Source organism: Rhyacophila brunnea, unplaced genomic scaffold (assembly GCF_057557595.1).
Source record: "Rhyacophila brunnea isolate RB1 unplaced genomic scaffold, BYU_Rbru_1.0 scaffold_23, whole genome shotgun sequence".
In the NCBI taxonomy this organism is placed as follows: Eukaryota; Metazoa; Arthropoda; class Insecta; order Trichoptera; family Rhyacophilidae; genus Rhyacophila; species Rhyacophila brunnea.
This window is the reverse complement of record NW_028232893.1, coordinates 29,931,940-29,947,138: the sequence shown is the minus strand read 5'-3', so window position 1 is coordinate 29,947,138 and position 15,199 is coordinate 29,931,940. Positions and strand designations below refer to the sequence as shown.

General features: G+C 38.5%; 1 protein-coding gene across 6 annotated transcripts in view; it reads right to left on the bottom strand.

The window, feature by feature from the left end:
- Smr (nuclear receptor corepressor smrter) overlaps nucleotides 1–15,199 on the bottom strand; it is a 436,555-nt gene that overhangs the window by 69,091 nt on the left and 352,265 nt on the right. For all 6 annotated transcript variants that reach the window (XM_085950580.1, XM_085950577.1, XM_085950576.1 and 3 more), the window contains 2 exons: nucleotides 11,705–12,026; nucleotides 1,575–3,370 (listed from right to left, as the gene is read on the bottom strand). In XM_085950580.1, the coding sequence (XP_085806706.1) occupies nucleotides 1,575–3,370; nucleotides 11,705–12,026 (2,118 nt within the window). The remainder of the gene's footprint in view (nucleotides 1–1,574; nucleotides 3,371–11,704; nucleotides 12,027–15,199) is intronic.

Genomic DNA, 15,199 nt, shown 5'->3' with positions numbered 1-15,199 from the left:
TTTGGAAACATCGCCGGTAAATATTTATTTGAATGACTCTACATTCATTTAAAAACACTTATTGCTAAAATTTATTATTTTTGCGTTAAATATAAAGTTAGTGGTAACTATTTTTAGTTTATTTAATAGGCGATATGATTAACTATGCTGAGTTTAAATTTGGTGGCCTTACTGAGAAGCAACACTTTGGTTAACGTTTCATAGTTAAGTTAATAATAATAATAATTGAGGTTATATGCAAGAAACATGATTTTATTTTACTGAACAATACCTGCTCTCTTTATATTATTACTCTGTGTTTTTAAATTATGTACATTAAATAAAGAATGTTACATTTTCAAATTTGGGAATTATTCATTGAATAAAAAAATAGTTAAATAAAAATATTGAAATACATTTAAAATATTGACATTTTATAATATTCTCATTATAAGGAACAAAATATTTTTCCAACTCTCGAATTAACTATTGTTTCAAATTATCGAAGTTTTACAACAGGTTGTCGCGGCCTCTGTGATTGAAATTATAAACTGCCACTATGAAGCTCACGACAAACTACGATTTCGTAACGAGAGAGGGCCGACACTATGTCACTTTTAGGTAACATCATTTATTTATTGACAGTATTCTACGGTATCCCGTTTAGACATGTACTACATGTCACCTTAGATACCTCGGTTAAAATTGCTTTACTTGCAAAGTGCCCGGGCCATTGTGTATCTCTCGCAGTCTAAAATTCAGTCATCAGCAGTTTCTATTTAATGCCGACAACTCCGTAACCGGCTGTGCAACAACCTTCTAAACAACATACGGACAAACAGGTCAACAAAAATTTATACTGATTCAGCTTTATAAATCTATGAAATCGAAGCAGTTATCGTGTAAGTCCTTTTTTACATCCAAAATATCCTCTAACCATGTTTTAAATATCGACACTTATTTTTTTGTTGCCATGTCAAAATCATTTCATAAAGAAAATATTGTTGCACACAAAATCTCATATTTCAGTAGTTGCATTTATTTTATACTATTATCATATTATTATGTATTATCTATCATATTATCAAAATATTATTGAATCTGTATCCATAGAAAAAAATATATTATGCACATTATTTAGTTGGCAGTTAATTTGTTATGGAAAGAATGTCTTTTACCACATTACTGAAATTACAGGCATCGCTAGCGCTGACTCCATTCATCTGGAGCAATCCTGCGATGATCTTGTTGCTTCAGTCATTGTTAATTCCATCACGTTTTTAATGAGCCAGTGATCGGCTGCTCGGATCTTTTCGTATTATGTGACCTAAGAATTGGAGACGTGTCTCGACATTCTTTGATGCCAAGCTAAGAGATTAGTGGACCTAGATCAAGAAATGTGTCAATTCACTGCGAGTCCAGTCCGTGTTTCAACACCGTACAGAAAGATTTAAAATATCATGGCTCTTAAAAAAAACTTTTTTTAGTGGTTTTTATGATATCAAAATAGCCTTTTTAGCTGTCACCCACTGCATGTCCTTCCACCTTCTTCCCTCAACATTTCGAGATATAAAATGAAGAAATCAAACACTCACCTCTTGTTCTCCTTGTCCACCTCCTGCATGATGCTGTCGTCGACTGCACCCTGAACGGGCGTGGAAGCGGGTGAGGGCGGCAAGGAGCCTATCAGAGTTCGAGAACTGTCTTCACCTGTACCACTACTCACTGTAGCCTCCCCAGGAGACTGTTTCACTTGCCCCATATACGTGGTGGGCAGGGGCATACACTGTAATCCATTACTGCCCAACGTGGTTTGGTTCACTCCCCCACCGCCAATGTTCAAGTTGCCCGACGGCGGGTTTATGATGGCGTGGCCGGAATTAATCCCGACCACGACAGGGGAACTCCGGGAGTCTGGACTCTGCCCGGCGGATCCCAGAGAGTCGGGGGCGGAATTCATGCCGTAACTCGTTGCGTGGCTCGGACTGCCCGCTGAAGATACGGCGACGGAATCCGAGAGTCTTCCGTCCACCATGGACATGCAGATAGTGACGGGGGTGATGAAGGCTTTGGAGTCGTCCCGGTCCGAGTCTTTGAGATCGGACGACGCCATCTCTTTCTCCTTGGCGGCGGCCATCGCGAGGTCTTTAGAACTGATGGCGAGGGGGTCCCTGGCGTTCTTGGAGTCATCTCCCGAATTGGAAGAAGCACTTTGCCTGTTCTCCTTGTTGTCTTTACCGCCACCGCCCGTCTTCTGCTGCTGCTCCCTCTGCAGGCGTGTGGTGACACCCGTCGTGAAAATGTCGACGATGATGGAGTTGGGATTCTGGTTGAGCTTCTGCGGGTTATTTCGGGAGGATCGCGTCCGCTGGCGCGACTTTCTTAGGAGCTGCTTGTAATTTTCAGTCTTTTTGGACAAGTAATAGTGCTGCACGCAATCTTGCACGCTCTTCCTCTCCAGATAGGAAGCTATCACGCCGAAGTTTTTAGGGTGCTGGAGGTATTTTTCCTTAAATATCTCCTGCTCGCCAGCCGCCCAGACATTCAATAACCGCCTCTCCTTGTAGTCTCCAGCCATATCGGCGCAGACACCATTGGTGTCGGTATAGACGGCGGCCCTCCTACGGGCGTCGTGCATGATGGGCGGAATGACAGCGTAGCTGCGCATCTTCTTGTCCTCCAGCTCCTGCTCTTGGAGGCCGTCGACGATCTCTTCCACGTCGGCCTCCGACTTCACCCTGGCTCCCACCCGGTTGAACCTCTCCTTGTCCTCCCGTTGCTTCCTAAGCTCGGGGAATACTTTCTCGAAGAACTCCCTGTTCTTGGCCTCTTTCGCCTTTCGCTTCTGGCTGTTCTCCACCTTGTCCACCTTCCTCAGCCACTCGGTCATGAGTTTGGAGTAAGTCTGAACGAGATAGGTCTCCCTGCCCTCGGTCTCCGCCCGACGCTTTTTGAAGTATTCAAGCAGTTTCCGCTTGTACGTCAGGTGCTTTCTTTTGTTCTCGTGGTAGACTTCGGTGTCAGAGGGCTGGTTGTAGATGGGCAGGCGAACGCGGGGGCCGAGAGGGTCGAGCACGGCGTGCGAGCTGGCAGCCTTTTTGCGGTTCTCAAGGTAGATCTTCTGCGCCAGACTACGATGCTTGGGGATGACCTCTGACTCTACCTCCTTCTTGACGGTGGGTTTGGAGGCAACCTCTTCCAGCTCGGCCTGCTTCTTTTTAAGCTTGCCGAGCGCCTGCTCGTTAAGGGCAATCTCCCGGTCCACCTTGGCAATCTGCTGTAGCAGGTCGTCTTTGGTGGTCCGAAAGGACTGGTCCTCCGCCATCATGTCGTTTGGCAAGGGCGGGGAGATGGGCTCCACCTGCGGGTTGTACACCGGATTCATCTGCTCCTGGAAACAGTTTAAAAGTGCCATTAGAAAACTGCATATTCATCCTATTTCAAAATAGGAATTACAATATAAATACATGTTATTATGTATGTTGCATTTGTTATTGACAGAAATACAGCGTTTAAAAAGATAGTAATCCCATACTTCCAAGATTGAAAATTATGTCTGTGGCATCCCTATTCCTGACTAATTTTAGTGACTAGCTACCAACATAAATGCTTGATAGAAAAATATAATAGATAATAATAACTTAGATGCTAAATATGCTAAAGGATACACCTAGAAAGAATAAATTTACTCAATAATGATTTTCTTTACATGTCTTAAATCATTTTTTTTTTATCATAAAAAATACCAAAAGTTCACTGATAATAATATATCTTTATAAAATTAAACTTTAGGCATCTAGCGACAAACCGTCGAAGGTTGATTTGCATATCAAGGACTCAACCCAAATTTACATTCAGTGTTTACATCAAACCTCACAGATGTCTCACTATAAGATTTTTTTATATTCAAATTTAAAATATTCAGCACTGCAGAAATAAGAAAAAATAAATAAAATAAAAAACAATAAATATTCAACAATAATTTGAAACATTGAAATAAAATCACAAGATAAAGGCACCAGGAACATTATTGATAACCCTTTCGAGTACCATTCTTATATTTTGAGAAAAATCTTGTTTTTTTTTTTAAGAAAATCTTATTCTCTCCAACTGAATTACATAATTAATATGTACATTTGCATTATGATCAATCCAGTCATCTGACGTGTGACGTAATTTATGAATGACTGCAAGTGATTATAAATTATAGCTACATATAACATTTTATTAATCACCACTGTCTAATAAAACTACACATCCTCTGCACACTGTTATTACCAGCATCTTGGACAGAATATTTTCTAAAAGACTATCTAGGTATTTATTTTTATATTTTTACCAGCCAACAGGATCAATCACAGAGAATAAGTTTAGTATAAACTATATTAAGTTTATACTTGAGTAAATATCTTTTGGTGGTAAATTGAACCCATTTTTCGTTTTAATACAATAGAGCAGTGTTTCCCAAACTTTCGACATCTGTGTACCCCCCTTCTATAGTTTTCGTAACACTGAGTACCTACCGTTCGTCAAAAAAAATTGCATAATACTTTGATAACAATCAAAATATATTTATTTTTTCCTTGTTTAGTACATAAACAAAATACTAATAAACGAAAAATAAAATTCATTCTAATAAAATATAAATAAAAGTTATATTATAAGTATTATAACATAACATTCATAATAATCAATGAGAAGAATTAAATTGTTTATGTTGAGACAGATCATAATATTAATTAATTTGGTTCACTGGTTGTTAATTTGAATCTGAGCCTGTTCCTTTTCAACTTCTTACAGATAATAAGTATGAAGTTGGAAAGGGCAAGATGTATTTCAGGACTTTCTTTGTTAAAACTAGATACACATTTGCATTTGCAACCAGAATGATGTCAAAGTACACTCCTTATATTTATTTTTCAAAAATCCGTCTGAAGACAATTATTCCAGCAATTGCTCCTCTTTCGCATGCGATAAACATAAACGACGGTATGCTGTATTGATGTCGTATTAATGCTTGTTGCACCAGGCGCAGCCAAAGCCTGGTGCAGTGCGTACCCCCACCAAACTTTTCCTGTACCCCAGGGAGTACGCGTACCACACTTTGAAATAGAGTGACAAAAGTGGTAAAGTAGTATTTTTAACTAAAAAAAATGCTATTCCAATTTATTAAATTTCCTTTTGTTAGTTTGACACATTATTAGCTAATAATAATGTTGTTTTATTTATCTACTAAACTTTCCTTTCAAAAAATAAGTGACGCAAATAGAAGCCATAGAAGATTAAAAACCGCATTGACCACCGAACATGAAACTAAATTTTATAGCACAAAAACGCGTTACCGACAAAATATATCAGTAAATAACTGAAACCGGATTGTTAACAATAAAGCGGCTATCTCAATTTTCAACCACAGCGTTAAGTGTAGAAGAAGAAATCGGGTTAAAATGTGCAGTGGCGGGTTTCCATGAAACAGATGAGGTGAGAAGTCTTAAGAACGCGTATTTTTCACACAGAAAAAAATCTATGACTTTGCACGGGTTTCCAACCCATCAAGAGACAGTAAACAAACAGATTCATAGTGAATAAAAATGTTATATAATGTTTGAGCCTTTCACGGTTGTTTTTTATCGTAGTAGATTTTTGGGTTTCCACCATGTGTCCTTCTTCCTTCTTTACTCGACTTTTCAGAAATAATGGGAACTGAAATACACAACGGGTAAGGCGATAGCAGGTAACCGACTCGAGTAAGGAAGAAACCGGTTTAAACTTACACACGTGTCTAGAATACGTTTTACGTCGAATATTGAAAACTGCTCTCAGTTTATGCATTTACGCTCATTTAATGTTAGTGTATTACACACACTATTGCACGTGCATAATGCGTGCTTCGTTTTCGTAGGACACTCACACATTCAAAAGCCTGCTTCACCATGCGGCGTATTGCATATAGCCTACCGGTATTCTATTTATTATCTGTTCTGTGGTGGAAACCCAAAAATCTACTACGATAAAAATGTTATGATTGCTAATCCACGTGTAAATTAAAAATGTATGACTGTGTTTTCTTCACGTTTAGAAGAAGAAGAAAGATAACTTTTATATCTTAGATACCTATAGAGAGCATCAGTCTGGTGTTTATTTAATTCTCCCAAGGTGCAGAACTAACCCGCCACTGGTAATGCCAATTAATTTTTTTTCCGACCATGTCCGATCGAGATAAGATCAAATGGGCCTCCACGGAACGGAGGTTTGTGTTAACAAATTTGTTTTTACGAGAAATGGACGTTAGCCACTTTCCCAACCTATTAGGTCCATACTCTGACGCATACACAAATTGAAAAACAATATGTGTACCTACTTGCCAGACCCAGGATTAGAACTTGGGACCGATGACGGTATAGGCCGACTTTTAATCCGCGCGGCAATCGTGGGTGTCAGGATACCAATTATTGGAAAATTGCTTCGGGTGTTGACATATTCCACTTGCGTGAGGGCGAGTTTAGGTGGACGCTATTTTATAAATTCTTATACTATGGTCTCAGAAACTAGGCGTACTTCTTTACATTTATATAGAATAATATGTAATATAATGGTATTTTCACTGCTTTTGTATAAGTATTTATGTTATGTTCTCTTTTTATATTTTCATTTTAACCACTTTTATTACTTTTTTTCTTCTTTATAATGTTTCATATCATGTTGTGACGTCTTAAACTTATAATTTGTAATGTCCACAATATGTTTAAAAAAAATGAATTAAAACTGCGTTTGTATGCAAATTTGGCGGAGAGGTTCACGGATGCTTTGGCAAAACTATAAAAGGCGGCTCACGACTCGAAAAAGCTTAGAAACCAGTGCACCAGTGTCTCTTCCCTGGATAAGGCTTTCAGTGTCAAAAATATAAAATCTGAATAATCGCATTAAATAACAAACACAATAAAAACCGGTGCAGGCGTGGGTAGAGGGGCATATTATAATAAAAAATAATAATCGAAATGTATCTCGCATTCACATTTGGGCGAATGTCAAAATAGCGACATAAAAATACTCCCACGCGCTGAGATTTTTTATTCTTTCGGGAAGCTGGCCATAAAAAATAATCGTTTTCACCGAATAATGCCAACGATAGCCGATAAAAAGAGAATATCATTTCATTCGTTTTTTTACACTATCGACGTGTCCCGAAGCATCAAACGAACTTAATTCGCTTTTATGTTACAAGTTTCCATTTAGAGGTACTTATAATGTCACTGCTTGCTGGATATATCGTCACACAAAGTATATTTGCAGATAGTCCAGGATCCCATAGACTTTTCGTATACATAATATGCGGAACGCATTCTGACAATTGTAATAGGTTCTAGGGGTCACAAAGATATATAATGTCGATGTTGCCAGGCGATATTAGTGGTCAATTTTTTTATTGAGGTTTTAATTATTTTTCTTATAACTAACCAAAAATTGTTCTGAGTTCTTCAATAAAACCAAGACCGAATCAGGGATTGATTGAAAATGCAATAATTGTACCATGCCATCGGCGTGGTCGTAAAACAGTTCGTCCCGTTTGAAAAAATAAAAATAGCGGGTAGTGCAATGTGTTCAAAATTATCGATTCTTAGGATCCTCCTTGTCTTAAGTTATTTTATTTAGTAGCATTTTTGTATAGAATCATCCAGATTAAATTGACATAAAAAAATGACCACTAATATCGCCTGGCAACATCGACTTTATATATCTTTGTGACCCCTAGAACCTATTCCAATTGTCAGAATGCGTTCTGCATATTATGTATACGAAAAGTCTATGGGATCCTGCACTAAGCGGCTTATAGCAAGGTATGTAATTGCGCCCGGGGCAGTAGAAAAAAATGCACCCCTTACGAGATGTAGGACATGTAGGTGATTAGGTGATACCGTGCGCGCATCAACCTTTTACAATTTTTCAACATTTTTTCAGGAGAGGCAAAAGACCTGTTATTATTAGATCCATATGTAGGTGGTAACCCCAAAGAATTATTGAAAAAATCTTCTTCTATGAAAGAGCCTAAATCTATGCTTTTGAACCAAAAATAGTGGCGAAGGGTGGAGGTAGGCTGTTAAGATCCGCCATAAATAGTACACACTAAACTTTGTTGTCGTACGTATTTGTTTTCATTGAAATAAGGCTACAATAATTACAGACGGTTAGTTAGTTTTTAAAAATCAATTAAACCCTGCGACAACCAAGTCATAATAGATAATAGTCAAATAATACTCGTATATCTATAAAATATCTAAAAGTATGCAATTGAATCATACATAACTTTAGATATTTAATTGTGGTTTGGCTTAGACAGGGTTTAATGAATTTAAATAGAATGAACCAAAATCTGTCTATGAATGAAAAAGTGTGCACAATAATTATGGTTTGGTTTAAGCAGGGTCTCATTGATTTTAAAAAATTAAACAACACCATCTCTAAATTGTAGTCTTAGTTCAATAATAACAAATAGGTATGCAAATTTAATGTGCACTATTTATGGCGAATCTTCACAGCCTACATCCACCCTTCGCTACATCGCACTGAACAAAGTCGTGTCCGGAAACTTGTACGAATGCAGTTCGCATCACACTAATATATGGCCATATATTAAAGACAGTCCAACCTCTTTGGGTCGTATAACCTACTGACATAAAATTCATGTCTAAACAAAACTTGGTTCTTGTCGGTTTACACTTAGCAGCAAAATATTTTGAAAATAGCCGATATACTGGATTATTTGTTGGGTTAGGTTAAGTTTTCATTCTTGAAATCATGAATTTTGCCAAAACCAGCTATGGAAATTGAATTAATGTTCATATTGAATTTAATGAAATTGGAGACCGTAAAGTACATTTATTTTATACGGTAAGAAAGGTCACGGCGAACTGTGCCATGGTGAAATGTTTTACGTACAATTTACATTTAACCGGACAAAGTAACCCGAAATGACTTTGTCAATAAATGACGATAGCAACAGAAACCCGAGATCCTCTCAATCAAATTATTGGTAAAACTGAACAAAAAACGCGAATCGCGATAACATAAAATATTACGTTATTATTTTGTTCCCAGATCAAATTATTCAATTAGCGGAAGCCTCGTGTTTCGCTGGAAGCTAGGATCTGCCCCGAATTTCTTAGAAATGGATTTCAGCGAAATCCAATAATTATCATCAGTTACATCAGAATAACAAAATAAATAATTTACGTACTACGTCAAACTAAATATTAAATTAAATTTAACTGCGTTACATTGAAATCAAGTACCAACTCGGTTAATTTCAACGCACATAATGTTATGTTATTCACGTAAATTGAATTATGTCATGCATGATGATTGACAGGAATTATATTATACGAAATAGAAAGCCTGAGTTGGAAGGTATACGGTATTTTTAGAAGGTATCTATACAAATAATTCCTACAATTCAATGTGTCTGTGATTTCGAAATATTTGCCTTTGACAGTGATAAGTTCCGACTATTGCCATGCCTATAATACATAAGCACAATATAGTTTTTTTTGTAGCAAAAACTACTGGTATCAGTGGCGAAGACTTCATACTAGCCTACCATCGAAAAATATTTTTTAATTCCATATTAACTTGATTATTCTACATACTATGAAAATAATTTTATTTGCCAACGTCAGGTGTCACTACATTTCAAAATCAGTCAAGTCCACCTTTATGTATTTTTGACTTTTTTATGAATTGCTGAAAAACTACTGCTTTCTAACATTTCTGCATTAGCAAAATGTGGAATTTATTAATTTTAAATATTCTAAAAATCTAAAATAATATAAACTTTCACCCTAGTGACTGTGTATTTGAGAAAACAAAAAGCTGTTTTTCTCCATGCCTGAACAAAAACGATGCATGAGTGCGAGTGAGAAAGTATTCGGCACCCTTACAATCTCTGCGACACGCGCTAGAGTAAGATAAAAGGTCTACATATCTGTGAGCTAGTTTCCAAAACTATCGCCATCAAATCGGGGCGAAACGCTTCACATAGCGTCGATAACTTGCGAGCTCGAGTTGCTAAAATTGATATTTTTTGTGTTAAACATAAAGTCAATGGTAAATATTTTTAGTTAATGAAGTAGAAAAGATGGTTCTGTGTGTTGTCTTAAAATGTGGTAGCCGTACTGATAAGCAAGAAGATGGTATTACGTTTCATAGGTAAGTTGATACATGTTTTATTTGTTATATTTTATTATATATTTTAATATCAGTGACCTAGTGTTTCTTTAAAATAACTTAAATTATGGATATCTTTAGCTAATGGTTGCATTGTGACCGCTTAAAAATACTATATAACGTAAAAAAATAGAAAATTATATTTTAATTCTGAGCGTCTAGTGCGAGCACTTTGGGCGAGCACTAGGAAATGGTCTATGGTCTCGAACATTTGTAGGCGAATGCGTTCGCTCGCTCACAAACCAAACGCAAGCCACGCGGCTTCATTTACCCCCGTTTCAGACGGGACACCGGTGTCGCACTCGTATATAATAAGGAGGCCTTTGTATTCGAATAAAGGGGCCTTTGTATTATGTTTATGAACGCCCAGAGCTAATGAGTCAACGCATAATTTCGAGATATAAATTATAACATAAAACTGGCTGCGTTCATAAAAACATGTGTATCGGCGGCTTGAGAATGTAGCGGCCGACGGAAAAGTGTACCGGACACGCTTTGACTCATTAGCTCGGGGCGTTCGTAAACATAATACAAAGGCCTTCTTATTATATACGAGCGTGACACCGGTGTCCCGTCTGAAACGGGCCTTAGCAATGCAACGGGTGGCGTCTAAGGTTTTTCTCCTATTCATCTATTATGGACTTTAGGAATGTATTACTTATACAGATTACAAAACAATCTGCTACGGTTTTAAAGAAAAATATACCACAGCGCGCCATCTGTATTCACGTAAAATGACGATTATTTGTTAAGGAATTGTGATATTTTTTCGTAAGGACGTAATTTAAACAAAACGTTTTGGCGCCACCATCAGGACGATTGCCATTTTGTCGCCGGTAAAATACAATTAAATCCGTGAAGAAAATACACGTACGCTAAGACTTGAAACAGGAAATATCTAACCAGTAAAAAGTTAATTATTCTCAACAAAAAGATCTTGAGTTGTAGTTTTACATCTTTCACTCATGTCCATGGTGTATTTTTAGATGCACTGGGATCCAAATCGTCTTATAGCCCTGTCGCTCAACTGCACTATTTGTGACGTACAGGTGGTAAGGCGAGAAAGTGTCTCTCTAGTGAGTGTGGTCGCCTTTCACACTTCTTCCAGGAAAATTTAAAGATGTTTCACACGGGACACCAGCGTGGCGAGATCCGCATTTACATATAAATGAACGCTACACTCGTGTGTCCCAGTCTGGACGCGCCCATTCAGTTATGTGTAAATGCGGAATCTCGGTGTCCCGTGTGAAACGGGTCATAAGTTTGGAATCATTTTGTTTCATCATAATAGTCACCATCGTGGCGACTTCCATATAAACTGAAACATAGATATAGGTGATTGCCATCTTGTGATACTAGATAAGCAAGGACTTTATTAGACCAAGTTGACAAGAGCTTGGCGATGAAATTACCGTAGCCGTATATAAACATCCTTCTTTGGACGTTGTCCATTAAATTTATTCATCGGATACAAATAGGTGTACTTTTATCATATGTGTCATACCATTCTCATGGGCTGCATCTCAACGGAGGCGGCCATCATCTTGTTCATCATCATCTGGTGGTCGCCGATGCGGATCTTCTTGAAGGGCGGTTGGTCGGGCAGGGCGGCCGACGCCTGCGAGAGCAGCGTCCCCTGCGGCGCTCCGCCCGCTGACGGGGGCGGCGGCGCGGCGGGCGGTGGTGGAGGCGGCGGCGCGTAGCGGGGGCCCGCGTATTGCTCCGCGCCGCCCATGCCCCCGCCGCCCCCTGCAGGCAGCATGGAGATCCGCCGGTCCGGCAGCCGCAAGTACTCCACACCCGGCACCCTGCCGTATTGGCTTTCTCTGAAATTGACAAAACACGCGATTAAATTAAATATGATCATTGGTTCGGATGAAAGACTCAGTCACACCAATGCAAACAGATGTAATAAAAAAAAAATGGGGCGAATTTAGGATCAAAATAATTAGGAAATAGCTTGCCCCAACAGGGGGGGAGAACAGGACATGGATCACGAGTGTGAAAAAATATTGGATATACTGTAATATATGTTATTTTCAATAGTTGCGTCCGTATCATAATATGCATTAAAGTTTCAATATTTGAAGACAGTCGGCGCGCTTTGTCTCTCGGTTGGCGGTTGGCGTAATAAAGCGAACTTCGAAATCTTGGTCCACGACGACTGGCTTTCACATACATACATATATTATTTATCTGTTCTGTGGTACTCCAAGATTGGTGTTACACGCTCCGAGTATAATATAATTTTATAATTGATGACTCTAGAAAAATAAACAGCATTTTCCATTTTTGAAAGAAAAGAAAATAAAAATCGGTGTAAAAATCGTAAAAAACTTATGTACGCGCGTTAGAAGTTATACTTCTTTGATGTAACAAAACAAAAACAAAACTTGTGACAACCTAGCTCTTAATAATCTTGTTAAATTACACACTCAAGAAAAGGGGCCGCTTATTGGAGCGCTGTTGGTTTATTTCCGTACACTTTAACTTATATTACTAAATTATATAATTATTTCTCGTTGTTTTTATTTTTAAAGTAACAACTGTCACTGAAGGAATTTCAAATGAACAATTCTACATCAAACTTGCGTTTGTATACATCTGACTGATTCGCAGCTAACTTCATACTGTCGCGCACGTTCGTAACGGTGTGCACTTTTTTTCACTCTCTATCATACGCCCCAAAAGAAGTATAACTTCAAAAATAAAAATGCGCTAATTCTCGCTCTAAAAAAAGTATTATAAAACGTTATTATATTAAAAGTAGGTAGGTATATAAACAAAATTTAAAAATACATACTTATTACATAAATTATAACTAGGTACCTAAATTAAACCTCCCAATTGGATATTATGTTGATCTTTTGTTTTAATTTATGTAATCCCAAATGGTTGACCACATCTGCCTACAATTCACGTGAGTACAAAAATAATCATCGGGCGTCTACGAATAATGCACACTCACACATTCACACCAAATTACCGGCTCTAAAAAATAAAATAAATTACTAGCGTCGGTGCGTACGCGTGTGTGTGAGTTTATCATTCACACGGACGCACACACGCGCGGGGGCATACGCACGCAGGCGCGCGGCGCACGGGCACCCACACACAGGCAGGTGCGTCCGTAAAATACGCTAGCTAGATCGACAATGTCAAGGTCGCGCGGGCAGACGACTATAATATACAAATAATAATAATATAGCAATCATCAGACGACGGCATTGTTTGCAAAATGGCGGCATTCATAATCAGCTGTGATCGTTTATTATTATTATTATTTAAACGCCGAATGACAATGTGCCCCCGCTTGGCAACCGACAATGCGATTTTTCTGACACCATTCAATAGATGGCAAACTGCAATCGAAACAGCCCGGCCTTTGCGTCGATGTCATCGTAAGCACCACAGTCCAAAGGGTTTTTGGATCCGGACCCCCCCCCCCCCTCATGGTTACATGTAAATTGTACGTAAAATATTTCAGTACCTACCTATACGGTCTCCAATTTGATTAGATTATTAATATGAACATTAAATTCAATTTGAAATTAAGGCCATGCATTAGTTGAGGCACGGTCTAAAAAGATCGTTGCTAGGCGATGCGCGGACTGCGGGTCGCGGATGCAAATGACACCTGTCAAACGAAATATTATTTTTCATATAAATCCAACATACGTTCATTTTATGTTCTGTTTATTGTTCTATTAGTAACAATAATAATATATTCATTGACATGTTTTCTACAATAAACAGAACATAAAATGGACGTATGTCGGATTTATATGACAATTAATATTTCGTTTGACAGGCGTCATTTTCACCCGCCACCCGCAATCCGCGCATCGCCTAGCGACGATCTTTTTAGACCGTGCCTCAACTAATGCATGGCCTTAATGAAAACATGTAGGTATTCAAGAATGAAAACCTAACTTAACCTAGCAAATAATGCAGTATATCGGCTGTTCCTGCAAAGTGTAAACCGACAAGAACCGTGTTTTATTTAGACGAACCGATACAATATTATTATCACGGTGAAGTGTGATACGGCGAACTGCATAGATACGTATATAGATACGTATAAGTTTCCGGACACGAACCGCGTGGTTTGGCTCTCAAACAGGCTTCTGAAAGGATTTTCATTTCGGCATTTTACGGCACTCAAAGCCCGTGGGAGGTACGAATAGGTGCAATCAGGGACATCCAATGGTTGCTTTAATATTCTGATGCGCCATGTCTAAAAGATAATCTAGCGCGGACGACACAAACGGACACTAAGTATCATATTAATTATAACCGTTGCGCTACGCGCTTTCGATCCACTTGTGGATGCGACAGGTCGCAATTATTTGTAGGTGGACCCGTGGTCTTCTGTTTTTCCCTTGTATTCCGGTGATTTTTATGTGTTTTATTTAGATATGAATTTGATTTAAATGCTATACGGCGATCCATTTCCGGTACAACAGCTCACTGTGAACTGTGATATGGCCAACTTCAAACCTACATAAAGTCTACATAACGTGATCAGAAAGCAGCGGTGGAGTGGTGAAGGCAATACCCAGGCTTAACCGAGTCGTCAGTGAAGTGTGAAACTGGTGTACGTGACAATATCGGATTGCGCTTTTATTTTCGTTCACGCATATCGTTAACCTCTCTCTGGTAGGCAAGCTTAGCCGCTGCATTATAAACACATAGTTTTGAAAATGTCATTTTGCCGATTCAGATGCATAAATGCAACATTTAAAAAGCGCGCCAAAAATAACATCACTATTGTCAGAGATCAGCTGTCCGTCACTCAGTAAAATAATAACTAACGAATGTCTCATTTAAAATTTTGGCCGCGCAATATGGCGAGTCGCGCCAAAAATATAATATCATATTTTGAAAAATGAGAAGTGCATCGGGAGAGAGTCCACACTCCACACTCCACGTGTCTCCACGGAGCGTGCTGGCGACGCGCCAGAACGCCACTCGCGGCGGCCGACCGACGGGTAAACAG